The 27,977-nt window shown below is 40.5% G+C and overlaps 1 protein-coding gene across 2 annotated transcripts; it reads right to left on the minus strand.

Moving 5' to 3' along the window:
- Positions 1-4: 4 nt before the first annotated feature.
- Positions 5-27,708, minus strand: INO80C_1 (INO80 complex subunit C). 2 transcript variants are annotated; one of them, XM_051214584.1, is made up of 15 exons: positions 27,284-27,708; positions 22,786-22,828; positions 22,461-22,727; positions 20,377-20,509; positions 11,665-18,363; positions 11,452-11,626; positions 11,130-11,416; positions 11,037-11,099; positions 10,773-11,001; positions 10,580-10,738; positions 10,410-10,545; positions 9,147-10,276; positions 4,327-4,694; positions 2,241-2,373; positions 5-226 (listed from the first exon to the last, which is right to left on the minus strand). In XM_051214584.1, exons 4-5 carry the CDS (start codon positions 20,467-20,469, stop codon positions 18,142-18,144), a joined length of 315 nt encoding a protein of 104 aa, XP_051067770.1. In that variant the 5' UTR covers positions 20,470-20,509; positions 22,461-22,727; positions 22,786-22,828; positions 27,284-27,708; the 3' UTR covers positions 5-226; positions 2,241-2,373; positions 4,327-4,694; positions 9,147-10,276; positions 10,410-10,545; positions 10,580-10,738; positions 10,773-11,001; positions 11,037-11,099; positions 11,130-11,416; positions 11,452-11,626; positions 11,665-18,141. The 2 variants fall into 2 exon arrangements, with proteins under 2 accessions (XP_051067770.1, XP_051067771.1); XM_051214585.1 differs by lacking the exons at positions 5-226; positions 2,241-2,373; positions 4,327-4,694; ... (8 more) ...; positions 22,786-22,828; positions 27,284-27,708 and adding exons at positions 20,106-20,344; positions 22,846-23,258 and having other exon boundaries at positions 18,040-18,363.
- Between the last annotated feature and the right edge of the window lie 269 nt (positions 27,709-27,977).

A 27,977-nucleotide genomic window follows, 5' to 3' on the forward strand; every position in this document is an offset into this window, starting at 1 on the left:
GTTATTAAATATTAGATACTCCTCTCAAAGCCAGGTACCCATTAACGATATGCTGAGGCAAATAACGTATTCTTTTAAACTCGGAACAAGTTGCATAATTTAGTTTTGTCAATGGATCTGTATAAGCGGTTGGTATCCCACTTAAATCAGAAACTTTCATAGGTGGACAAATGCATGGTGGTGCATTTAGATGATTGTAAAGAACAGCATCTGGTGAATAGCTAACCTGCAGTTGAAAACAAATGAATATTAGTCTAGAAAGTAATAGATTTAATAGCGTGTGAGTTTATTTATTAGAAAGTGGGTTTCGGCGATTGTATGGATGAACGGTAATCTACATACCGCCCAAAACAGAATCACTATGAATTCATGACCTAATAATGAGTAGTTGAATACCCAAACCACCGGTGGATCGTCTTACGTAGCAATGTTTTAACAAGCTTTCGTTCCAGATTGTATTAACCGATAGAGTGTATGTTCTCCGCAACAACAGAAATGAATAATCGGGAGGAAAATTTTCAATGGGAGTTACCGCAACAAACAATAAATCGGGGTCGATGCATATAGTATGTTCAATCGAGTTTACATTGGTCGGGTAGGCACGCGTGTTATAAGCCAATAGTCTTACTTAGCAAATGCGAAGCATCACGGTACTCTTAAAGCTGTCACAGGAAACTGGATTTTGCCAGTGTTTGCTTCACATCACTATGTCGGTCAGAGATTAATTGCAGTAGAACCAGAGGTTGACAGACACTTGCTGATAATTTCATAATAGTTGCTTAGTCTGAAAGTTATTTTACTTACACAGGAGCAAACAGGTACAAAAACTAGCCCTCAAAACATGAGTGCACACGGATTTGGTATACTAGAACGTACTTATTCATTTAATTACACCGATTTATTGAATCGTCATATAGCGCAGTAGAGAGAAATTCTCTCATGCCCGTAATTTCATAGTTAATCAACAGGAACATCCTAAAATTAGCGTCGTTTATGTGTCAATAAATTCCCATATTTAATGTTACGCTAACTCAACAATACAAACGAGAATTTGCGACGTTACATTCAAGATTAGATAGATTAACTGTTACTAGATACTTCATAACATAGACTTCTCCAGCTTGGTTTTGATGCTTTTTGCGCAACGAATAGAAGCTTAGTTCCACTACATGGTGGTTTTCAGATGAAAATGAACTGGATGGATTTATGTATAAATTGATGCAACTGTTGAGTGTTACATATGACCAACAGATAAGCGAAAGTTCTGTGTGGATTTAATAACTAATTTGCAACGATATTCCAAAGGACAACCCACCATGTGAGCACTTGACTCGGTTGATTTATCAATCTAATCTAGTTACAAACTCATGAATCTAGATAAATTAGCTAGACTACTTATACAATGTTCGCGTGTGCGGAGATGTTACACGACAAGAATTTAACCTGCTTGAAATGCATTTCTTGATAATTAAAAAGCAATACGTGGCTACAATACAATCGAATGGTTAAAAAATTTGACTTTTACAACAATACCTGCAGACAGCAGAAGTACCTAGTTTCAGTGCTATCCTTGGCCATAAATCCAGTTAATTTCGACAGGAAACAATTCTTGATTCCGACATCAGAGATATTAGTGTTTGAGCGAAAGAATAGTCCAGTGCAACGACAATAGGCTTATCAGCTTTACGGTGCGTAACAAAGTAGATATTAAGTACTGATCATACTACTTTATGTGAGAAAAACAATCCAGTACTACGGAGAGCTGATATAGTTACAACTTATTAAAACTGACAAACATTCATCTTTTATTGGTAAGCGTTTGGTTGAGATAGGTAAAAGAATTAGCTTAGATTTAACCTCTCTAATTTTATCCCGAAGTGATCTGGGGTGGTGCTTGGGTTTGTTGGAAAGTCAAACTAAGAAAAATTTAATCGTGTTTAAGAGTAGTTGATACTTGTGCTAAACATACCCTGGTAATATAGGCTTCAATGTAGCATCTAGAGTGGCGTGCCGTGCATTCCTTTTTGTTCCGTCTGCTAGTCTGACCTTTCATTTGACGTTTACAAGTTGGTGTGTGGTCACTTAATATTTAATCGTGCTAAGTCGATCGAATGGTTTTGTTATTTTAAATCCATATATCTTTCATGAGAAGCAGAGATTATTTAGTGCTGGGTATTTTTATATACGATGGGAAACGCAAATTACTAACTAGAATTAGAAGTGCTAAATATAAATCTTACTTGAGATTCCGCGTTTAAGACCTGTTTGATACCTTTGAAATTTATTTTCTTTCGCTCGAACTGTCTGGAACTATATTGTTCTGGGACTGCCATTTTGATAAAGTGAAATATCGAAAATAAGTTGGCGGTGTATCTGGAATAAGAAGAGATATCCACCTATTAAATTTTGGATGGGAATTTTAATTCGAAATAAATAGGGATCCTTATTAATTCGCAGCCAAGTTAAGCACCCAAAACGGCCAACAGTGTTCACACTAAAAACCCAAGTTTAGCGCTGATACATCCGATAATTTTAATAACCTAATGAGTTTATTGTAAATAAGGTCAAACATATCTTATTACTGTCAAACGTATATATGCCTGGCGCCCCAAAACAAGGTTAGCATTGTGAAGTATTAATAGCAGAAACAAAAAGTGCAATACGACGAAGATGCTTACTGGTAAACTAGTCCAGACCAGTGTTGCTGAATGTAAGTAGTGGGTCAACACTTTTTGGTTAAATGCAGTTAAAACATCTTATCCTGGAGAACCAAAAAGATTTGATATAGATTCGCCACCTTGAAGTTTGATTGCTGAACCCAGAAGATAACTCAGTCTAAGGCAATACTGTTTTTCTTTAATTTTATAGAGTTGGCTACATATTACCTCAACTCTTACCCAAAACAAGAGCCGCTGAAAATGACTTGTCCAGATGACGTTTCCAACTTCCCATAGAACCCTCGACAGAGCAGAATTACTACAGACATGGAGTATCCGTTAAAATCATTTACTTATTTAAACATGAATTATTCGGTTTATGTGAGGGCTGGGAAACTGCCCTGGTGCCCAAACCGAAGCAGGTAGTTTTCTTAGGGGACTACACTCCGGGCTTCTGACCTACAGGTCTAATGCACAAGGAAGCGCAGCAACGTAAGGAGATGAAGTCCCATGGTAGCCGGTGGCCGACAATTGGTTCATACGCCAATCGTTCCCTCACGACCCTGGAGCCCATGTGAACCATTCGTTTAGAATCAGGGTTTTCCAATTCCCTTAGGTGGATCCTACATATCCACCAGCCCGATTGAAGCACCAGAAAATCGCTTTTTGTCCTCTCAATTTCGTAAATAACACCCCTGTTGTGGGAAGACAGTGAATATGACTTCCCTGGAAGTGGTTGTATGCACGTGGCCATATGAGAGCATTTTAAGAGCTGCGTCTCCCCGCTCTCGGCCGAACCAGGGCATTTGGGGTTAGAATCATATTGAAGCTACAATCGATGGCATGACCTAAGCTGTAATGTGTGATTGAATGTACATCTATCTAGCAACTCATTTTACACTTTAAAGTCACTGTATTAGCAACATTTATAGTTTAATAAATACCAGTTACATAAATTTTCATAATTAGCTATATTTTTATGGTACAAATTAGAGTACTGCATGCACTACACTATGACTGACCCATCAGCATAAAACTCTTCAAAACATTTTATGGAAGGATTTACACGGACCTTGTTTGCCGAAAGTTTTGTACAACCTCAATTGACTCATACATCAGGGAAGACCGCATAGGATAATGTATTTCGTATAATTGGAGTGGCTTGTTGACAACACCGCTGGAATAGATGTGGGTCAAACGCATAATTCCACTCCCAACTGGAAATCGATAGGTGCGATATGACATTTTCGGCATGATAGAAATTAGCAGACCACTGACTGATCACAGTATATTTTGAAGGAAGAGATCAACGGAAAATCAATCCCTAGAATTAGAGCACTTTATCAGTAACTACTAAGTGATATCCCAACCCAATCGGTTCTAACTGTATTAACTAATGCAGTCCTTTTTCTGTGCGATAGATTGTCGTTTACCGACACTACGCAAATTTTGTGCAAGTGACTAAAATTTATAACCGTCGGGAACACAACAAATAACATGTTTTGTGAACATTCGAATGTTGTTCCTGCTCTACTGTGATCACAACTAGTATCCAATAACATGGAGACCTTTCCTTAAGAACTACACACTACGCCTTGCAAGACGTTGAGTACAAGAGATTACCAAGCAGAGAAACAAATAAAGGTAAAGATTGAATGTAATTACCTACATTGATGTAGGTGCTATGGTAGCGTGCGTGAGGAAAGCTGCAAGAGCGATTGATAATAGAAAATATTGAGGTGTGACTACAATTTATGAACGACCCTCAAGCGACGCTGAAGTTATATGAGCTATGATGCCAAAACTCTAATTAGATAAATGTATGGATGAACTTCGCGCCGGAGTTCGTGACTTGTTATCTTATATCTAATTTGTTCGTCTATAAATTACAGTCTGGCCAATGTTGGTCTGTAACTTAGTGAACGCAAGAAATGCACTAACATTTAATAGACGAAGTTAATACAAAACGATTAGCGATAAAAGTGAAAAATTACGATGTAACACGTGTAATCAGCAGTCACTGGAAGACGGGAAGACCTAAAGCCACAACACACACAATGTTAATTGAACACTTTACACCACAGAGAGAACGAGGAATGGAGGCCAATAGACGTTTATTTTAAAATTAAAATTCGCGGGTTCTGTACAGAAAGAGAGCTAGTTTACAAAACGGTCTTATGAGTCGTCCTGTAAGTTTAGTGCGTGCAGGGCTTGCTCTTCCTCTTCTAAAGCGTTTATTCTTGCTTGCCCTGCAATAGAAAGAAAACAAAATCTATTAACATCATACATGATGATTTTAATCCCGTTACATCGCCTCCTCTCCTAATGAGGCACTGTCCTCAGTGCCTGATCTTGGGCACGGGTATGCTGTCCCTCCTTCAGATGGTACTTCGTAAAATCTAGTGGCCGGCGGTGGATCAGCGAGTTGAGCATCGAAGGGAAATGTCGTCCGATCGGGTTTTATCTGGCTGTAGTGCACCGTTATCACGTCGTATTTAGGCCGTTGTATGTTACGCAATACAAACGTGGTGGGCGATCGGATGAGGACAATTTCAAGGGGCCTTGCCAGGGCTGATGGAATTTACTGCAACCCCTAGCGATGTCATTGGGCGGCGTAACCAGACGCGATCTCCAACTGTATACCTAGGTCCTTGTGCTTGATGAATATATATATCTTTTTGGTGTCCACTAGCCTTGCATAAGTTAATGTTGACCAGACGGTAGGCATCAGCTAGTCGGTTGCGAAGAGTACGTATGTACGGAACATGCTCTTGTTCTTCGTAGGGCAGCAGGGGTGACTGTATCTCTACTGGTAAGCGTAATTCGTGCCCAAACAGCAAAATAGCAGGCGAGAATCCCGTGGACCCATGTACCGACGTACGATATGCTAAAATTCATTGGGGAGCACCTCATCCCATAACTCAGGTGACGATCTGCTGACAAACGACTGCAAGATGGCTTTAATAGTTCTGTTTGTTCTTTCCACGAGACCGTTACCTTCTGGGTGATAGGCAGTGGTGTGTATCTTCTTGATTCCTAATAGCCGGCATATCTCAGTAATGAGGTGGCTTTCAAAGGATGGACCTTGGTCGGAGTGGAGTGAGACAGGGGCACCATAACGGGAGACCCAATGATCGATGAAAGCTCGGGCAACAGTAAGGGCGTCTTGCTGTGGAAGGGGTACAGCTTCGCACCATTTAGTGAAATAATCCACCATAACCAGTATGTAGCGGTTCCCGTTTTTGTCGTAGTCAGTGGTCCCATGATGTCTATACCAACTCGCTGGTGTGGTCCTGTCGTCACCATCGGCGTCATTGGTGCACGGGGTGTCTGCTGAGGCGATTTAAAACGGCAGCACGTGTTACAATTCTTGCAAAACTGAGCTACATCTTCGTGTATGGATGGCCACCAAAAGCGTTGACGGACAGCGTGTTCAGTTCTCCGTTCTCCCGCATGACCAAGTTCGCGGTGTACCTGTTCCACAATACTCTCAACTTTCACTCGCGGTACTATCAGTAGGGGTTGTTTTGATTCATTCATTAGGAATAATGTGTCACCATATAGTTTGAGGTTGCCCCATTTGGTGCAAATACGACGAGTTGTTACGGATTGATCTTTAAGCTCCTTCATGGATGGCTTACTATTTCCGTGTAGCTGTCTTTGATAAACAATCTGTAAGTCTGGATCTGTTGTTTGTAGGGAGGGCCAGTCTGTCTCTGGAGCTGTACTAAGAATTGCGTTAATAATATCTGTGGTCTGGGGTATTCGGGAGAGGGCATCCGCGTTTGCATGTCGATTTCCCGGTCGATACTCGCATGTGAAATCGAACTCTTGTAGTCGTTCCTGCCAGCGTGCCACTTGCCCTTCTGGTTCGCGGAAAGAGCGGAGCCACTGCAGTGCATGGTGATCCGTGCGCACACGAAAGGGTTTGCCCAGCAGATAATGGCGAAAATGTAAGAATTTTACTAGTGCTAACATCTCCCGACGTGTTGTAGAATATCGTGCTTCACTCTTATCTAGTCGTCGACTAGCATACGCAATGACCCTTTCGTGTCCATCTCGAGCTACTTGTGATAAAACTGCTCCAATAGCCGAGGAACTAGCATCCGTATCAAGTATAAATTCGCCTCCGTCTGCTGAAGTATCTGGGAAGGCTAATATAGGTGGAGAAGTTAACCGAGCCTTCAAAGCATCGAACGCCTGTTGACACTCGCTGGTCCATAAAAATTTTCGTCCTTTGTGGGTTAATCGGTGTAAAGGTGCTGCTAATGATGCGAAATCACGTACGAAGCGTCTATAGTAAGAAGCTAGTCCAAGGAAGCTACGAACGTCTTCGGGTGATTTTGGTTGCGGCCAATTAACAATCACGCGTGTCTTTTCTTTATCTGTTGCCACTCCATCTTCTGTAATGCGGTGCCCTAAAAGAGCATTTCTTTTTGCAATAGTCGACATTTAGATGGTTTCACTTTTAGGTTATGCTGCCTAATACGTTGTAGGACTGCCTTCAAATTGGCATTATGTTTTTCTGGCGTGCTGCCATATACAATAATATCATCAAGGTAGATTAAGCACTGGTGCGGTACGAGACCTTGCAGAACTGTCTGCATCAATCGTTGGAAGGTGGCTGGGGCATTAGTTAGCCCGAAAGGCATTACTTGAAATTCACATAAGCCATTAGGCACTACAAATGCAGTTTTTTCTATCTTGGGGTCGGACTTCCACTTGCCAATACCCTGATGCTAAGTCTAGCGTTGAGAACCAGCGAGCACCTTTCATGGCATCTAAGGTAGCGTCTATCCGTGGAAGTGGAAAAGAATCAGGCTTAGTTATAGCATTAAGGCGTCGGTAATCTACACACAGTCGTAGGGAGGAATCCTTCTTTTTTACTAAGACAATTGGCGATGCCCAGGGTGACGAAGATGGTACAATAATCTTTTTTCTAACATATCTTTTATCATTGATTCTAAATGAGGCTGATAATGCACCGGGACTCTGCGAGGTGGTTGGCGTAATGGCATGTGGTCACCTGTAACAATGGAATGTTGCACAATGGTTGTCCGATTTCCAGAGATATTCTCCGAGAAAACAGAGCTAAATCGTTGGAGTACGTCAATGGTAGCTCGACGGTCCTTTTCACTTATTAACTGGTTATCTTGTACCTGACGTACAATCTCTGCAATTCCCACCTGGGCTACGGTTTCGGTTGGCATTTCCTGGCGTTGTAGTTGCACGACAACCCCGCCAATTTTAGCTTCCGACTTATTCATGTCTATTGAGGCCTGATATCTTAACATGAAGTCAACCCCGAGTATCATGTTCCAGGTCAGTGTGGGGCAAACCAGGAATTCATGTCGAAAAGAGTTCTTGTTTATTGTTAGCTCTAACCCGATCTTAGAACACGCAATCAAGGGGTCTCCGCTCGCCGTGATTAATGTAGAGGAGCACTGTTTACGCTGAATGCTGTGATTAAGTCTCTGCAAGAAGTCTTCCTTAATGAGGGATGCTGAAACTCCTGTGTCTAGAAGTATGTCTAGCTCGATGTCTCGTACTCTACCTTTAAATGTAGTTGGATTGACATGATTAACATAGGAAGATAAGTAACCAAAACGCCGCTTACCTGGTTTACGGGGGCGGTTGTGACCGCATCTTCTGGCGTTCCTGCCAAACCTTTTGCAATATATACAGCCGGCTTGACGCCCATTGTAGTTTCCCCATGCTGGTTGTTTATTCCACCTTGAATTTGACTGTCCGCGGATAGCACGTCGGCCGGGAAGGTCGGTCACAGCCATTGTAGTCTGGCAGGTGTCCGGGCCACTAGATTTTGTAGCTCGTTCCACAGTCGTTACTGATGATGAATGTGCATTGGATAAATTCACTAGTTTGTCAGCGGCCAGGAAGCGTAATGTTGTTCTTTTTACGTCAGACGTATCAGTTGGTGGATTTCGAAGAAAGTGTTCTTTGAGTGGTCCGGGCAACAGGCCCTCGACAAAACGTGAGCGTATTAGTTCCTCTCGTCCCATCATATCTAACCGGGGAATGCTTGTACTGCGACTTGCTGCAGGGAATGAAGATAGTCTATTGGACTCTCGCTCGCTTTCTGGTGGCGTGATAAAAACTGAATTGTCATCTGCTGGGTGTCTACGGGCAGGGAAAAACAGTCGTCTAGAATTCTCCAGTTTTGTGAGAGCGTATTACTGGCCGCAAAACCGTTCGCTATAGCCCTGCGTACTGCTTCATCGCTCAGATAGGAAACAAGGTAGTTGAAATGCTCGGTCAATGGAACTCTCTGAAGGTACGCTGTGACTTTAAATTTCCAAACGGAGTAATCTGATGATGTTTCGAGCAGTGGTGGCTGGCGTGGGGTTGAACCGGGAGTAGCCCTGATTGGAACCAGAGGGGTTCGTCTAGGTTCTCATCGCGTTTTTCCGTCTGCACCTCCATCACCAGTTGTAACGCGTGTAAACAGCAGTCACTGGAAGACGAGAAGACCTAAAGCCACAACACACACAATGTTAATTGAACACTTTACACCACAGAGAGAACGAGGAATGGAGGCCAATAGACGTTTATTTTAAAATTAAAATTCGCGGGTTCTGTACAGAAAGAGAGCTAGTTTACAAAACGGTCTTATGAGTCGTCCTGTAAGTTTAGTGCGTGCAGGGCTTGCTCTTCCTCTTCTAAAGCGTTTATTCTTGCTTGCCCTGCAATAGAAAGAAAACAAAATCTATTAACATCATACATGATGATTTTAATCCCATTACAACGAGACGGATGAAAAACTACGCCTAGGTCAATTCTGCCTCAAAGACCTTGAGTGGCTTTGTTTAAAGTGGGGTCGGTTGAGTGCTTTCCAGCTTTCATGCATTACTAGGTTTTCACAACTAAGTGAGCTGTAAAAATTTTAAAATCATAAAACGTCTCCTAAAATCATTTCTCATGAGTAATCTTTCTATTCTGGTGCAATCACAACTATTATTTTCGACTTATTGTCATTTGGAAATCTGCCAATCTACACGCTTCATTAAAGATCGTATCAAACTCTGGAAATTTCACAATTATTCCCCCGAAATTTCCGCAGAATCTTACTACACTTTGGGGGAATCGGCTTATATTTATGAATAAAACCCCAACATTTTTCACAATTTCCAGGAAATTTTGCGTTTTTCCCCGAAAATTTCCACTGATTTTTGCGCTTTTCCCCAAAAGATCACCATGATCTTATTACAGTTTTTGCAAACTTGTTTGAACGCAATACTTTTCAACAGATTTTTACAGATATACAGAAAAGCCAGGCGAGAATGAGTACCTATAGTTTTTACTGCGATATTCCATTATTTTAAGTCAATTATGCAGAGAACGCAGCGCCAAAGAAACTTAACGTTAACCGATCTATCGCTGTAATTAAAAGACTGATTCTTGACACATTAAAATTTTTATTACGGTTTATAAAATTACAAATCATTGATTTATACATGTTTTCTCTATTGCTTTGTAATGTAAGCACGTTACGTAGACGTTGAACTATCACTCACGTCAATGACGTACCAACGGTGTAACAATGTTGTTAATAATGCGAACAAAAAACTTACAGTTACGTCTGTTAAAAATTGCGAAGCCATCTGGAAGCAATATGGACAAGAAATATTTTTTTACTGACAAGAAAAAAGTTGTTTAAGTATAAAAATTGATTACAAATTAATATTATAACTGAAATATGTATTCAATCAAACATGTAGAGTGCTTTTAGCTCACCCTTTCTTTGGATCGCCATCCACGCTTATTTACTTTATCTCTCGCGTCATGCAAGAAAGCCTAGCCTGCAAAATCCATGGCGTGTACTACTTCTTTTCGGGACAGGTTGCACTTCGGAATCGGGAACACAGAACACCTACAAATATATTAATACTTTAGTGTGGACTTACTTTGAATCATCCGGTAAAATTTGTACTTACTAATACCAGATTTACTTTTCGTTCCGTGTAAAGTGTACGTGTTCGCCAGTTCCGGCGACAACAGATAACTTAGACAGGCTTTTGCAGATATACGAGGGTCATCACATACGAGCTCGTACAATCTGGCCACTTAAAATTTATTCAAACACCTGTTACAACTTACGAACTGATCACGGATCTTTAACTCATATAAAGCAATTTCAAAAGAACGCAACTCCTCATGTGTTCTTAATGGGAAAGCAATAGTTCAATTGTCTACTTGGTCGGTACGCCTGTCCATTACACCCATGGATGAGCGTTCATTGAAAGCGATCAGTTTATTTATCTTGTTAGACAGTTCAGTGACTGCTTTCAGAATCATTTTCAGGGTTCTACTTTCATCACTGCACAACCTTTTCTTATCATGTTAACATTGAGTCCAACTTACGGTTTATTAACTTCCGTTGATGTACATGGAAGCATTGGTGAGAAAACCTCTGTTTTCGATGAACTACTTTATGAGCATTGATCAAATAGGTACCTGCTTCGCTATGAGTGAAAAGTTTCCTGTCGAAATGTTGACAACCGGAAAGTCGACCAAGGCGAATCCAGCTTCAACCTCAGCAACATCTAGTTCTTCAAAGTTGCATAGATAGTCGTTAAATTTTCGTTTAACAGCCCTAAAAAAGTGATTTAGTGAGTTGAACAACTTATCTTTCCGGCTTCTCCGCTTCACACGGTAGCGTTTCATCATCTACTGTAATTTTATTATTGCAACCGAGTACTGCGGTTAAACAGACTTTCATTTCCTCGGATAAATGTTATCATCTAAAAATAATGAACTTAAAGTGTTTAAAACTTACCACAACGACGCGATATATATATACCGATAGTACCGGAGGGAAAAGGGTCAGTATATAATGGTTATGGAACACCTGAAACCTAATTCGGCCTCCATCAGCTATTTGTGTGACGAACCCTGGTTGACCATTGGCGATTACTACATTGTTTGGCCTTGTAGTAGATAACTTTGAGTTTCTGCAAGTGATGATTTCCTTGGATGAATCATAATTTACCTCAGGCTCAGTCAGATTGTCAGCCATATACTGATTTAATACACTTTGAAAGTAAACTTCTTCGGCATATCGCCGTGCAGCTTGTTTAGCCGTAGCAAATCCGCAATGTACCGAACGCCTGATTTCCCTCATGTATTATTTAAAAAGGAAGGCAGAGAACGACTCCAAACTGCCATGTTCTATAACGTCCTCTGCAATGTGCTTTAAACTATGCACATTACAGATCAAGTGATCCCTACCGTAACAGTTTTCGTAACCTGATAAGAAGTTGTTCACATGAACCCGAACACTGTTCGCGAATATGGTGTGCAACTTAGGGTGTGATAATAAATGTACTGACAAGGACAGGCACTGGAAGTTTCTGTAAATTGCTGATGGTAACCTATCATGAAGAACTACAGTACCTAAGTATGATAAAAACAACCGACATTCAGTTGTTTTCCATACAGAAACTTCATATAATGAACGACATTTCATTTGAAAGTCGCATGTAGTATGATTTGTACATAATTCTAATGCTAAACTGATGAACGAGAAAATAGATTGGTCCATTCCATTAAGTCGATTAACGGCTAGATCCTTCCATAAGGAAATCAGTTTTTAGTAAAACCTACATACATCATATGCATCGGTTCCGATGGAAAGTATGTTATCACATCTAGTGGTAGACTTTCGAATGCACTACAACCACGATGATGGGTAGATTGTGACCCACAACGAAAACTTACATCACTTCTCAACTGGTGTTCACCATTGGGTAAAGTCACTCGACAACCCATTCATGTCCCTAAAGCATGACATTTGTCACAGCCAGCGGTACCGTTGTGTCCAACAACATTCCTGACGTAACTGCGAGCTGGAGTGTCACAAATAACAGCAACTAATTTAACTGTAAAATGTACCTGACACATATTTACATAAATGCCTACTGTCAGCAACTCATTTAACTCAGTTATAAGTGCTGCGGACATGTAGATGAAATCAGATGGTTTTACTTCACCACCATAGATGACAACTATGAATACAATACTAACTAATGCACCTATTATGTGACCTAAGATCGGCCACAGCTGTTGGTTAGAGCTTATGAACCAACTCAGACCATCGTAGTTCAATTGCAGCTTCGTTCCTGTGAACCTAGGTTGTCTTAGTAGAATAGTTAATACAGCATAAAATTGAAAACATGAGTCTGAGTGGTGAGCGTAGGAAGACAATCTATATCACAGATTGATTGACTTGTTCTCAAACATAAAGAGCCTGATACAAACAAAATGTTCTGCCTCACAAACATGGGTGGATTGAAGTCATCGCCCTCACCATCAATGCTTGCTGGTCAGTAACTCTACCCTCCCTCTTTGTGTGATGTTAGGCTCATTTAAGCTTATTTTTGAATATATGTCATACCTCACACAATCCTCTGTGTTTCGCATCCTGTTGGAAAACACTATTTCTATAAGTACCATTTTATAAGCTTATCAGGCAGTTACAAGTTATGGACTGTGAGTAAGGCATCGATGCAATGCTTTAATTGACTACGGCACAAAATATAGTTCGCCAATCAGAGTATAAGCATTAAGAAAGGTACAATGTAGGATGGTTGTTTATTAAAGCAGGCGGAAAAGTATAGGAGTATATGAGTTGTAGATAAGGTAACGAGTGGCTAAATAATATTAATTGCTAGTCAACGTAGTGTACAAAAGAGTAAAAAGCTAATAAATAATAAACAGGAAGAAACTCACACTAACTTGGTGCTGATGTTATTTTGTGTTGTCCTAACCAGTTGATGGGTAACAGGCTCCATAGATGCAAGACCATTGGTAGTAGGCAGTCGATTGTGTGGTCTTCTTGACTTTTAGGATGGTAGTGAGTTTCTCTTAGCGACTGAGTTTAGTTGAACAGTATCGATAGGTCCAGTGAGTTACCTGTCTACTTCAAGCGAAGAAATAGAGTGGAAAAAGCAACTAATACAAGTGCAAAGTGGGAAAAATAAGGCAATTCGGTCTATAAATGTAGAGAGCCTATAATGTCTGAGTTGGACGCAGATGTGTTCGTTTGTGTTAGTTCTGTGCAAGTGAGGGCTTGATCTAGCAGTTTTACAAATGTATGTAATCCATCTGCCATTTGTATTTCAGAGGGAAGACTGTTCCATGTTATTGCATACTTGATGAGGAAGAAGTTTTCCCGAGTTTTTTATCTGTATTTCTCATCTTTGACGGTAGATAATTTGTTCCGAAGTTCGCACTCATGTGAATATCGGGCAAAACCATGTTTCATGTTGTATAAGTAAGGTTTTTGTGCAGCTTGAAGTAGAGAACCAAATTACACCTAAGGCTTCTCTCCCAAAGGGTTGCTATTCCTAATATATGGCATCGGAAACTGTAGTCAACGACCGACTCATTCTTAAGTATTTTGAGGGTGAAGTCTCGTTGTATTCCTTCCACCTTTAGTATATCAGGCATATGTTTGAAAATAAGAACGAGCAGTACTCAACGATACGTCTCACACAACCTTTATAAAGAAGGATTTTAGATTCGTTTTGATGGAAATTACGGATAATGAAGCCAATCGATTTTCGCATTTTAGATGCTTTGGCTGAGATGTGTTCAAAAAAATTAAGACTGTGTGAGTAATGTACCCCTAGATCAGTTACTGATGCTAGTCTGGGCAGTGTGTGGTTGTTAAGTGTTAGTTTTATTTTAAGAGACGTGTCTCCTAAACATAACCAGCCGCAGTTTCAAAAATGTATGTAATCCATCTGCTATTCGTATTTCAGAGGGAAGACTGTTCCGTATTATTACATACTTGATGAGGAAGAAGTTTTCCTGAGTTTTCGGTCTGTATCATCTATTGAATTTTGAAAATTTGAGTTTTGATCACCACATTGGAGAAAATAATTATTTATGCCAGATACTACCTAGGTGGGAACAATTAAAAGATAGTCTCGAATTGAACGGGCGGCTTAATATATGAGCTTCGATATGGAGTTGAGCTGTATGTTTAAAGTTTGAGGTTTGTGAGGAAGCTGTCCCGTTTTCTAAAGGTAGTGTTAAAGTATGTGCAAAGGTTGCAGGGTATATAGGATATCATACTAACTATGACGTTTGGTTGATAAGTTATTCAGCAATCCGAATGGTAAATCACCACATTATGTTAAGGATTCTCTGGATGCAATCAGTGTATTTGTAAAATTTAGCAAGGAAAGTACGATGTTGAAATGCCAACTGGCTTTTTTTCGTCAAAATTATTATAGCTCGTTTTTATTGTCAGAAATTCTTTAGAGCCATGTTTGGATCCATATTCAGATTAATTGTTTAGACTTGCTTGCAATAGGTTTTCTCGTTAGGAAGTGAAACCAATTCAGGGTCGCAAACACGAACCGAAAAGCTATTTGACGTAAAAAATTGACATCAATACCACTGATCCACGACATCGTACGTGACTATAATTAAATAAAATAATCTGTCCTACTCACATTGGTGGGTTAAGGCTATCGTCCCACCATCACGTTTGCCGATCATTAACACCACTCTCCCTCTTTTTGTGATGTTGGACTCTCTTAAAGTAGTGGTATATATGAAAATTTTTTTCCTTATAAGCTTTATATCACACACCTCGGAATATACTGTCACTACTAGTTTCTTTTTACAAAAAAATCAGACAGCTGTAGCTTTTATATTGCGGGTTAAACATCTCTTTAGTATTTTGCACTGCTATCAAGTTAACTGACGGCATAAATTATAAGATAGAATCTTTGGCGCTGCTTCTGAAGGTTGTACCTTTTTTCACGTGGTTATATTTTGTCTCCTATTAGTTTTTCCCTTTGGTTTAACAACATTTATTAGCGAAAAATACCTCATTTCTGACAGGGTTTTATTATTTTGACACCTCATCTCATAATTCAAAGTCGTACATTAAGTTCGCTATTTTTCATGCTGTCTATCTCCAGTAATTAACGTTAATGTATTAGCTCTTAACAAACTTGCACCAAGGCAAGTGATATTTGGCATAGTTTATCGTAGAATCTTCGATAGTACAAACTTCATACGATTCCAAAAGGGTGTTTGAATGCTTTTCATGACTCAGGTTACAATAACTACTTGACATTCCGAAGTATTAAGTTTGAGAGCATTAATAATAGACCATCGTACAATGTTTACTACGGAAAGACCGGTGTACATGCATAAAAACCGTTCACATACCTAACAGAAGTGCCCTTTGCAGAGGGTGGCAGATCACGCAGAGTAGAGGAAAAAGTAGGAGGGGAAAGAACAGTACCTTATGGTACACCCGCTTAAGCTAGTAATGAAGTAAAATATTTCCCTCCAAATACAGTATACTGTTCTCTTCCAGAGAAGTAAGAACGCAGCCAGTTGGTTATCCAGTTCTCAGTTTTAACGTTGGCGACCTTGCTTGGTGCTAGTGGTATTGAAACAGAATTGAAAGTGACAGTAGTCTCGAAATGCACATCGAATATAATTCCCACCCTTTACGAGGCTAAACACTATGGTGTAATGCAAAACCAACAGCAGTATCTAGGGTACTTCTTTCACATGTATAAACAAACTTATATGAGTCGGTAGGCTCATCCAGTTCAAGCCAAAGTGTGAGTAGTAGTTTCTCCATCGTCCTGAGGAAAGGTAAATTTATTATCACGGTTTTAAACTTTGGATCTCTATCATCAGATACGTTCTCGGGTATTGGGATTATTTTCATTATCCCCATCGTAAGTACAAAATTAGTAAAAGACGATTCCTTAAAGGTGCTCGTAAATGGGTGAGAGAGAATATAAACACATTTTAAAAGGTTTAGGGTTTCGCTAGGTCCTGAACATTGCGAAGGGTTAATTGAAATCTTAGAACATGAGTTTCAATGAAACTTGCTACTTTCCCTCAAAATTGGAGAAACAGGACAAAACATCAGATGTTTGACGCGTAAAAGACTTATTCAAACCATAAACAGTAGGCTAAATGCCATCATTAATGCAGTCGTTACCTGTAAGTTCCCAAATATCTGAAGGGTTTTCACAGGTCCCTGAGCATAATCACATTCAGATTTCTGGTTTCTTGGCTTAGACTTTTCAGTCTTCAAACTTCAGCAGTTTTTCTTGTTCAGCCATTCCTCACTCAAGGGTTTTCTACTGATCTAAGCAATCTAGCTGAGAATTGGACATTATAGGTTACCACAAACTCCCAATTCTGTTGTGTACCCTAACCTCCATCAAAGGATTCGCGTTGTGACATTAGTATACTCCATGTAGTGTTTCACTGTTTAACACTTTTGTGTACTGCTAGTGAGCTGTGCTCGTATTACTTTATTTACTTTTTCCGATCAAAGTCACTTCGATCATATCCGATTTCTTCTTAATGAAGCACTCATACTGTAAGTAATTATGCTCAAACTATTCCATCCCTTTTAGTGCTGTGCCCTGACTTAGGTGGTTTAATTGCAGTTTTCAATGTCGTCTTGGCAACACCATTCATCCCTTTTTCTTTTGTGCCTATGTAGAATACCGGGCCCATGATGCCTATGATGGTTCAAGCGCCAACAAACCAACCTCCCGAAGAGCCTGAAGAACAACAAGCGCCTACGAAAACTGCATTTTCAGTCAAGCTAGTGAAATTTGATGCAGCAAAAAAATCCAACTTATTAAAGAGATCAAACAAGTTATTCCAGAGATGAATCTTGTACAAGCTAAAAAGTTCGTAGAAGTAAGTCCAAGTTAGCAGCACAGCAGTTGTTTAATTTTCGACACCTTATGGTGTTTATCAGTCCGTCTGCCTGCTTCTTTACGTCAGTACAACGGTAAGAAGTGAGTGTAAAGTGTACATAAAATTAAGGACAGTAGCAAAAAGCTGTATAAAAAGCAAAAAGGACAAGAGAAATCGGGGAAGAGCAGCTTGGAATGTTGTTTAGGGCTTGCATGTAGTTATAGTGAATGTATGTGTAGCCAACTTTTAATCATATCATCTACAGTCCCCGATACATGGGTGATAGCTAGTGAATCGCGCAGGGATGATGTAACTAGGCATGCGTAGCACATGCCTCAACTACCTTGTCATTCGACTAGGCACTTTTATTTAGTTACTTTATTCTGTAGAAAAGCGCACATTTACATTGTGTCAAGTATTGCTATTGATAAAAAAACTAGTAACAGTTGGATGCACTAGACAACCACTCTAGATTTAAAAGTACCCACCCACCTAGTTTTTAATATTAATGCAGCTAGTCCGCTTTTCTAAATACACTCAATAGCGTGTTATATTTACACACTGCTAGCTTAAAAAAATTAATAACCTTAATTATTTCTTTTAGAGTGCACCTGCCAATATAAAGACTGACGTGAGCAAGGACGAAGCTGAGCAAATAAAGAAAGTATTGGAAGAGGTTGGAGCGTCTATTGCAATTGAATGAACAATATCATACACAGACAAAAACCAGATACTGTCCAAATTAAAAATTAATAGTGCATTGTTGTTATTAAATATTAGATACTCCTCTCAAAGCCAGGTACCCATTAACGATATGCTGAGGCAAATAACGTATTCTTTTAAACTCGGAACAAGTTGCATAATTTAGTTTTGTCAATGGATCTGTATAAGCGGTTGGTATCCCACTTAAATCAGAAACTTTCATAGGTGGACAAATGCATGGTGGTGCATTTAGATGATTGTAAAGAACAGCATCTGGTGAATAGCTAACCTGCAGTTGAAAACAAATGAATATTAGTCTAGAAAGTAATAGATTTAATAGCGTGTGAGTTTATTTATTAGAAAGTGGGTTTCGGCGATTGTATGGATGAACGGTAATCTACATACCGCCCAAAACAGAATCACTATGAATTCATGACCTAATAATGAGTAGTTGAATACCCAAACCACCGGTGGATCGTCTTACGTAGCAATGTTTTAACAAGCTTTCGTTCCAGATTGTATTAACCGATAGAGTGTATGTTCTCCGCAACAACAGAAATGAATAATCGGGAGGAAAATTTTCAATGGGAGTTACCGCAACAAACAATAAATCGGGGTCGATGCATATAGTATGTTCAATCGAGTTTACATTGGTCGGGTAGGCACGCGTGTTATAAGCCAATAGTCTTACTTAGCAAATGCGAAGCATCACGGTACTCTTAAAGCTGTCACAGGAAACTGGATTTTGCCAGTGTTTGCTTCACATCACTATGTCGGTCAGAGATTAATTGCAGTAGAACCAGAGGTTGACAGACACTTGCTGATAATTTCATAATAGTTGCTTAGTCTGAAAGTTATTTTACTTACACAGGAGCAAACAGGTACAAAAACTAGCCCTCAAAACATGAGTGCACACGGATTTGGTATACTAGAACGTACTTATTCATTTAATTACACCGATTTATTGAATCGTCATATAGCGCAGTAGAGAGAAATTCTCTCATGCCCGTAATTTCATAGTTAATCAACAGGAACATCCTAAAATTAGCGTCGTTTATGTGTCAATAAATTCCCATATTTAATGTTACGCTAACTCAACAATACAAACGAGAATTTGCGACGTTACATTCAAGATTAGATAGATTAACTGTTACTAGATACTTCATAACATAGACTTCTCCAGCTTGGTTTTGATGCTTTTGCGCAACGAATAGAAGCTTAGTTCCACTACATGGTGGTTTTCAGATGAAAATGAACTGGATGGATTTATGTATAAATTGATGCAACTGTTGAGTGTTACATATGACCAACAGATAAGCGAAAGTTCTGTGTGGATTTAATAACTAATTTGCAACGATATTCCAAAGGACAACCCACCATGTGAGCACTTGACTCGGTTGATTTATCAATCTAATCTAGTTACAAACTCATGAATCTAGATAAATTAGCTAGACTACTTATACAATGTTCGCGTGTGCGGAGATGTTACACGACAAGAATTTAACCTGCTTGAAATGCATTTCTTGATAATTAAAAAGCAATACGTGGCTACAATACAATCGAATGGTTAAAAAATTTGACTTTTACAACAATACCTGCAGACAGCAGAAGTACCTAGTTTCAGTGCTATCCTTGGCCATAAATCCAGTTAATTTCGACAGGAAACAATTCTTGATTCCGACATCAGAGATATTAGTGTTTGAGCGAAAGAATAGTCCAGTGCAACGACAATAGGCTTATCAGCTTTACGGTGCGTAACAAAGTAGATATTAAGTACTGATCATACTACTTTATGTGAGAAAAACAATCCAGTACTACGGAGAGCTGATATAGTTACAACTTATTAAAACTGACAAACATTCATCTTTTATTGGTAAGCGTTTGGTTGAGATAGGTAAAAGAATTAGCTTAGATTTAACCTCTCTAATTTTATCCCGAAGTGATCTGGGGTGGTGCTTGGGTTTGTTGGAAAGTCAAACTAAGAAAAATTTAATCGTGTTTAAGAGTAGTTGATACTTGTGCTAAACATACCCTGGTAATATAGGCTTCAATGTAGCATCTAGAGTGGCGTGCCGTGCATTCCTTTTTGTTCCGTCTGCTAGTCTGACCTTTCATTTGACGTTTACAAGTTGGTGTGTGGTCACTTAATATTTAATCATGCTAAGTCGATCGAATGGTTTTGTTATTTTAAATCCATATATCTTTCATGAGAAGCAGAGATTATTTAGTGCTGGGTATTTTTATATACGATGGGAAACGCAAATTACTAACTAGAATTAGAAGTGCTAAATATAAATCTTACTTGAGATTCCGCGTTTAAGACCTGTTTGATACCTTTGAAATTTATTTTCTTTCGCTCGAACTGTCTGGAACTATATTGTTCTGGGACTGCCATTTTGATAAAGTGAAATATCGAAAATAAGTTGGCGGTGTATCTGGAATAAGAAGAGATATCCACCTATTAAATTTTGGATGGGAATTTTAATTCGAAATAAATAGGGATCCTTATTAATTCGCAGCCAAGTTAAGCACCCAAAACGGCCAACAGTGTTCACACTAAAAACCCAAGTTTAGCGCTGATACATCCGATAATTTTAATAACCTAATGAGTTTATTGTAAATAAGGTCAAACATATCTTATTACTGTCAAACGTATATATGCCTGGCGCCCCAAAACAAGGTTAGCATTGTGAAGTATTAATAGCAGAAACAAAAAGTGCAATACGACGAAGATGCTTACTGGTAAACTAGTCCAGACCAGTGTTGCTGAATGTAAGTAGTGGGTCAACACTTTTGGTTAAATGCAGTTAAAACATCTTATCCTGGAGAACCAAAAAGATTTGATATAGATTCGCCACCTTGAAGTTTGATTGCTGAACCCAGAAGATAACTCAGTCTAAGGCAATACTGTTTTTCTTTAATTTTATAGAGTTGGCTACATATTACCTCAACTCTTACCCAAAACAAGAGCCGCTGAAAATGACTTGTCCAGATGACGTTTCCAACTTCCCATAGAACCCTCGACAGAGCAGAATTACTACAGACATGGAGTATCCGTTAAAATCATTTACTTATTTAAACATGAATTATTCGGTTTATGTGAGGGCTGGGAAACTGCCCTGGTGCCCAAACCGAAGCAGGTAGTTTTCTTAGGGGACTACACTCCGGGCTTCTGACCTACAGGTCTAATGCACAAGGAAGCGCAGCAACGTAAGGAGATGAAGTCCCATGGTAGCCGGTGGCCGACAATTGGTTCATACGCCAATCGTTCCCTCACGACCCTGGAGCCCATGTGAACCATTCGTTTAGAATCAGGGTTTTCCAATTCCCTTAGGTGGATCCTACATATCCACCAGCCCGATTGAAGCACCAGAAAATCGCTTTTTGTCCTCTCAATTTCGTAAATAACACCCCTGTTGTGGGAAGACAGTGAATATGACTTCCTGGAAGTGGTTGTATGCACGTGGCCATATGAGAGCATTTTAAGAGCTGCGTCTCCCCGCTCTCGGCCGAACCAGGGCATTTGGGGTTAGAATCATATTGAAGCTACAATCGATGGCATGACCTAAGCTGTAATGTGTGATTGAATGTACATCTATCTAGCAACTCATTTTACACTTTAAAGTCACTGTATTAGCAACATTTATAGTTTAATAAATACCAGTTACATAAATTTTCATAATTAGCTATATTTTTATGGTACAAATTAGAGTACTGCATGCACTACACTATGACTGACCCATCAGCATAAAACTCTTCAAAACATTTTATGGAAGGATTTACACGGACCTTGTTTGCCGAAAGTTTTGTACAACCTCAATTGACTCATACATCAGGGAAGACCGCATAGGATAATGTATTTCGTATAATTGGAGTGGCTTGTTGACAACACCGCTGGAATAGATGTGGGTCAAACGCATAATTCCACTCCCAACTGGAAATCGATAGGTGCGATATGACATTTTCGGCATGATAGAAATTAGCAGACCACTGACTGATCACAGTATATTTTGAAGGAAGAGATCAACGGAAAATCAATCCCTAGAATTAGAGCACTTTATCAGTAACTACTAAGTGATATCCCAACCCAATCGGTTCTAACTGTATTAACTAATGCAGTCCTTTTTCTGTGCGATAGATTGTCGTTTACCGACACTACGCAAATTTTGTGCAAGTGACTAAAATTTATAACCGTCGGGAACACAACAAATAACATGTTTTGTGAACATTCGAATGTTGTTCCTGCTCTACTGTGATCACAACTAGTATCCAATAACATGGAGACCTTTCCTTAAGAACTACACACTACGCCTTGCAAGACGTTGAGTACAAGAGATTACCAAGCAGAGAAACAAATAAAGGTAAAGATTGAATGTAATTACCTACATTGATGTAGGTGCTATGGTAGCGTGCGTGAGGAAAGCTGCAAGAGCGATTGATAATAGAAAATATTGAGGTGTGACTACAATTTATGAACGACCCTCAAGCGACGCTGAAGTTATATGAGCTATGATGCCAAAACTCTAATTAGATAAATGTATGGATGAACTTCGCGCCGGAGTTCGTGACTTGTTATCTTATATCTAATTTGTTCGTCTATAAATTACAGTCTGGCCAATGTTGGTCTGTAACTTAGTGAACGCAAGAAATGCACTAACATTTAATAGACGAAGTTAATACAAAACGATTAGCGATAAAAGTGAAAAATTACGATGTAACACGTGTAATCAGCAGTCACTGGAAGACGGGAAGACCTAAAGCCACAACACACACAATGTTAATTGAACACTTTACACCACAGAGAGAACGAGGAATGGAGGCCAATAGACGTTTATTTTAAAATTAAAATTCGCGGGTTCTGTACAGAAAGAGAGCTAGTTTACAAAACGGTCTTATGAGTCGTCCTGTAAGTTTAGTGCGTGCAGGGCTTGCTCTTCCTCTTCTAAAGCGTTTATTCTTGCTTGCCCTGCAATAGAAAGAAAACAAAATCTATTAACATCATACATGATGATTTTAATCCCGTTACATCGCCTCCTCTCCTAATGAGGCACTGTCCTCAGTGCCTGATCTTGGGCACGGGTATGCTGTCCCTCCTTCAGATGGTACTTCGTAAAATCTAGTGGCCGGCGGTGGATCAGCGAGTTGAGCATCGAAGGGAAATGTCGTCCGATCGGGTTTTATCTGGCTGTAGTGCTCCGTTATCACGTCGTATTTAGGCCGTTGTATGTTACGCAATACAAACGTGGTGGGCGATCGGATGAGGACAATTTCAAGGGGGCCTTGCCAGGGCTGATGGAATTTACTGCAACCCCCTAGCGATGTCATTGGGCGGCGTAACCAGACGCGATCTCCAACTGTATACCTAGGTCCTTGTGCTTGATGAATATATATATCTTTTTGGTGTCCACTAGCCTTGCATAAGTTAATGTTGACCAGACGGTAGGCATCAGCTAGTCGGTTGCGAAGAGTACGTATGTACGGAACATGCTCTTGTTCTTCGTAGGGCAGCAGGGGTGACTGTATCTCTACTGGTAAGCGTAATTCGTGCCCAAACAGCAAAATAGCAGGCGAGAATCCCGTGGACCCATGTACCGACGTACGATATGCTAAAATTCATTGGGGAGCACCTCATCCCATAACTCAGGTGACGATCTGCTGACAAACGACTGCAAGATGGCTTTAATAGTTCTGTTTGTTCTTTCCACGAGACCGTTACCTTCTGGGTGATAGGCAGTGGTGTGTATCTTCTTGATTCCTAATAGCCGGCATATCTCAGTAATGAGGTGGCTTTCAAAGGATGGACCTTGGTCGGAGTGGAGTGAGACAGGGGCACCATAACGGGAGACCCAATGATCGATGAAAGCTCGGGCAACAGTAAGGGCGTCTTGCTGTGGAAGGGGTACAGCTTCGCACCATTTAGTGAAATAATCCACCATAACCAGTATGTAGCGGTTCCCGTTTTTTGTCGTAGTCAGTGGTCCCATGATGTCTATACCAACTCGCTGGTGTGGTCCTGTCGTCACCATCGGCGTCATTGGTGCACGGGGTGTCTGCTGAGGCGATTTAAAACGGCAGCACGTGTTACAATTCTTGCAAAACTGAGCTACATCTTCGTGTATGGATGGCCACCAAAAGCGTTGACGGACAGCGTGTTCAGTTCTCCGTTCTCCCGCATGACCAAGTTCGCGGTGTACCTGTTCCACAATACTCTCAACTTTCACTCGCGGTACTATCAGTAGGGGTTGTTTTGATTCATTCATTAGGAATAATGTGTCACCATATAGTTTGAGGTTGCCCCATTTGGTGCAAATACGACGAGTTGTTACGGATTGATCTTTAAGCTCCTTCATGGATGGCTTACTATTTCCGTGTAGCTGTCTTTGATAAACAATCTGTAAGTCTGGATCTGTTGTTTGTAGGGAGGGCCAGTCTGTCTCTGGAGCTGTACTAAGAATTGCGTTAATAATATCTGTGGTCTGGGGTATTCGGGAGAGGGCATCCGCGTTTGCATGTCGATTTCCCGGTCGATACTCGCATGTGAAATCGAACTCTTGTAGTCGTTCCTGCCAGCGTGCCACTTGCCCTTCTGGTTCGCGGAAAGAGCGGAGCCACTGCAGTGCATGGTGATCCGTGCGCACACGAAAGGGTTTGCCCAGCAGATAATGGCGAAAATGTAAGAATTTTACTAGTGCTAACATCTCCCGACGTGTTGTAGAATATCGTGCTTCACTCTTATCTAGTCGTCGACTAGCATACGCAATGACCCTTTCGTGTCCATCTCGAGCTACTTGTGATAAAACTGCTCCAATAGCCGAGGAACTAGCATCCGTATCAAGTATAAATTCGCCTCCGTCTGCTGAAGTATCTGGGAAGGCTAATATAGGTGGAGAAGTTAACCGAGCCTTCAAAGCATCGAACGCCTGTTGACACTCGCTGGTCCATAAAAATTTTCGTCCTTTGTGGGTTAATCGGTGTAAAGGTGCTGCTAATGATGCGAAATCACGTACGAAGCGTCTATAGTAAGAAGCTAGTCCAAGGAAGCTACGAACGTCTTCGGGTGATTTTGGTTGCGGCCAATTAACAATCACGCGTGTCTTTTCTTTATCTGTTGCCACTCCATCTTCTGTAATGCGGTGCCCTAAAAGAGCATTTCTTTTTGCAATAGTCGACATTTAGATGGTTTCACTTTTAGGTTATGCTGCCTAATACGTTGTAGGACTGCCTTCAAATTGGCATTATGTTTTTCTGGCGTGCTGCCATATACAATAATATCATCAAGGTAGATTAAGCACTGGTGCGGTACGAGACCTTGCAGAACTGTCTGCATCAATCGTTGGAAGGTGGCTGGGGCATTAGTTAGCCCGAAAGGCATTACTTGAAATTCACATAAGCCATTAGGCACTACAAATGCAGTTTTTTCTATCTTGGGGTCGGACTTCCACTTGCCAATACCCTGATGCTAAGTCTAGCGTTGAGAACCAGCGAGCACCTTTCATGGCATCTAAGGTAGCGTCTATCCGTGGAAGTGGAAAAGAATCAGGCTTAGTTATAGCATTAAGGCGTCGGTAATCTACACACAGTCGTAGGGAGGAATCCTTCTTTTTACTAAGACAATTGGCGATGCCCAGGGTGACGAAGATGGTACAATAATCTTTTTTTCTAACATATCTTTTATCATTGATTCTAAATGAGGCTGATAATGCACCGGGACTCTGCGAGGTGGTTGGCGTAATGGCATGTGGTCACCTGTAACAATGGAATGTTGCACAATGGTTGTCCGATTTCCAGAGATATTCTCCGAGAAAACAGAGCTAAATCGTTGGAGTACGTCAATGGTAGCTCGACGGTCCTTTTCACTTATTAACTGGTTATCTTGTACCTGACGTACAATCTCTGCAATTCCCACCTGGGCTACGGTTTCGGTTGGCATTTCCTGGCGTTGTAGTTGCACGACAACCCCGCCAATTTTAGCTTCCGACTTATTCATGTCTATTGAGGCCTGATATCTTAACATGAAGTCAACCCCGAGTATCATGTTCCAGGTCAGTGTGGGGCAAACCAGGAATTCATGTCGAAAAGAGTTCTTGTTTATTGTTAGCTCTAACCCGATCTTAGAACACGCAATCAAGGGGTCTCCGCTCGCCGTGATTAATGTAGAGGAGCACTGTTTACGCTGAATGCTGTGATTAAGTCTCTGCAAGAAGTCTTCCTTAATGAGGGATGCTGAAACTCCTGTGTCTAGAAGTATGTCTAGCTCGATGTCTCGTACTCTACCTTTAAATGTAGTTGGATTGACATGATTAACATAGGAAGATAAGTAACCAAAACGCCGCTTACCTGGTTTACGGGGCGGTTGTGACCGCATCTTCTGGCGTTCCTGCCAAACCTTTTGCAATATATACAGCCGGCTTGACGCCCATTGTAGTTTCCCCATGCTGGTTGTTTATTCCACCTTGAATTTGACTGTCCGCGGATAGCACGTCGGCCGGGAAGGTCGGTCACAGCCATTGTAGTCTGGCAGGTGTCCGGGCCACTAGATTTTGTAGCTCGTTCCACAGTCGTTACTGATGATGAATGTGCATTGGATAAATTCACTAGTTTGTCAGCGGCCAGGAAGCGTAATGTTGTTCTTTTTACGTCAGACGTATCAGTTGGTGGATTTCGAAGAAAGTGTTCTTTGAGTGGTCCGGGCAACAGGCCCTCGACAAAACGTGAGCGTATTAGTTCCTCTCGTCCCATCATATCTAACCGGGGAATGCTTGTACTGCGACTTGCTGCAGGGAATGAAGATAGTCTATTGGACTCTCGCTCGCTTTCTGGTGGCGTGATAAAAACTGAATTGTCATCTGCTGGGTGTCTACGGGCAGGGAAAAACAGTCGTCTAGAATTCTCCAGTTTTGTGAGAGCGTATTACTGGCCGCAAAACCGTTCGCTATAGCCCTGCGTACTGCTTCATCGCTCAGATAGGAAACAAGGTAGTTGAAATGCTCGGTCAATGGAACTCTCTGAAGGTACGCTGTGACTTTAAATTTCCAAACGGAGTAATCTGATGATGTTTCGAGCAGTGGTGGCTGGCGTGGGGTTGAACCGGGAGTAGCCCTGATTGGAACCAGAGGGGGTTCGTCTAGGTTCTCATCGCGTTTTTCCGTCTGCACCTCCATCACCAGTTGTAACGCGTGTAAACAGCAGTCACTGGAAGACGAGAAGACCTAAAGCCACAACACACACAATGTTAATTGAACACTTTACACCACAGAGAGAACGAGGAATGGAGGCCAATAGACGTTTATTTTAAAATTAAAATTCGCGGGTTCTGTACAGAAAGAGAGCTAGTTTACAAAACGGTCTTATGAGTCGTCCTGTAAGTTTAGTGCGTGCAGGGCTTGCTCTTCCTCTTCTAAAGCGTTTATTCTTGCTTGCCCTGCAATAGAAAGAAAACAAAATCTATTAACATCATACATGATGATTTTAATCCCATTACAACGAGACGGATGAAAAACTACGCCTAGGTCAATTCTGCCTCAAAGACCTTGAGTGGCTTTGTTTAAAGTGGGGTCGGTTGAGTGCTTTCCAGCTTTCATGCATTACTAGGTTTTCACAACTAAGTGATCTGTAAAAATTTTAAAATCATAAAACGTCTCCTAAAATCATTTCTCATGAGTAATCTTTCTATTCTGGTGCAATCACAACTATTATTTTCGACTTATTGCCATTTGGAAATCTGCCAATCTACACGCTTCATTAAAGATCGTATCAAACTCTGGAAATTTCACAATTATTCCCCCGAAATTTCCGCAGAATCTTACTACACTTTGGGGGAATCGGCTTATATTTATGAATAAAACCCCAACATTTTTCACAATTTCCAGGAAATTTTGCGTTTTTCCCCGAAAATTTCCACTG

This window comes from Schistosoma haematobium, chromosome 2 (genome assembly GCF_000699445.3).
Source record: "Schistosoma haematobium chromosome 2, whole genome shotgun sequence".
NCBI classification, from domain to species: Eukaryota; Metazoa; Platyhelminthes; class Trematoda; order Strigeidida; family Schistosomatidae; genus Schistosoma; species Schistosoma haematobium.

Excerpts from the sequence above, each read along its gene's own strand:
- INO80C_1 (XM_051214584.1), bottom strand. The coding sequence starts at position 20,469 with ATGGCAGTCCCAGAACAATATAGTTCCAGACAGTTCGAGCGAAAGAAA. Across the intron at positions 18,364-20,376 it reads TCTTAAACGCGGAATCTCAA|GTTAGCTATTCACCAGATGC; the intron begins GTAAGATTTATA and ends TTTCAACTGCAG.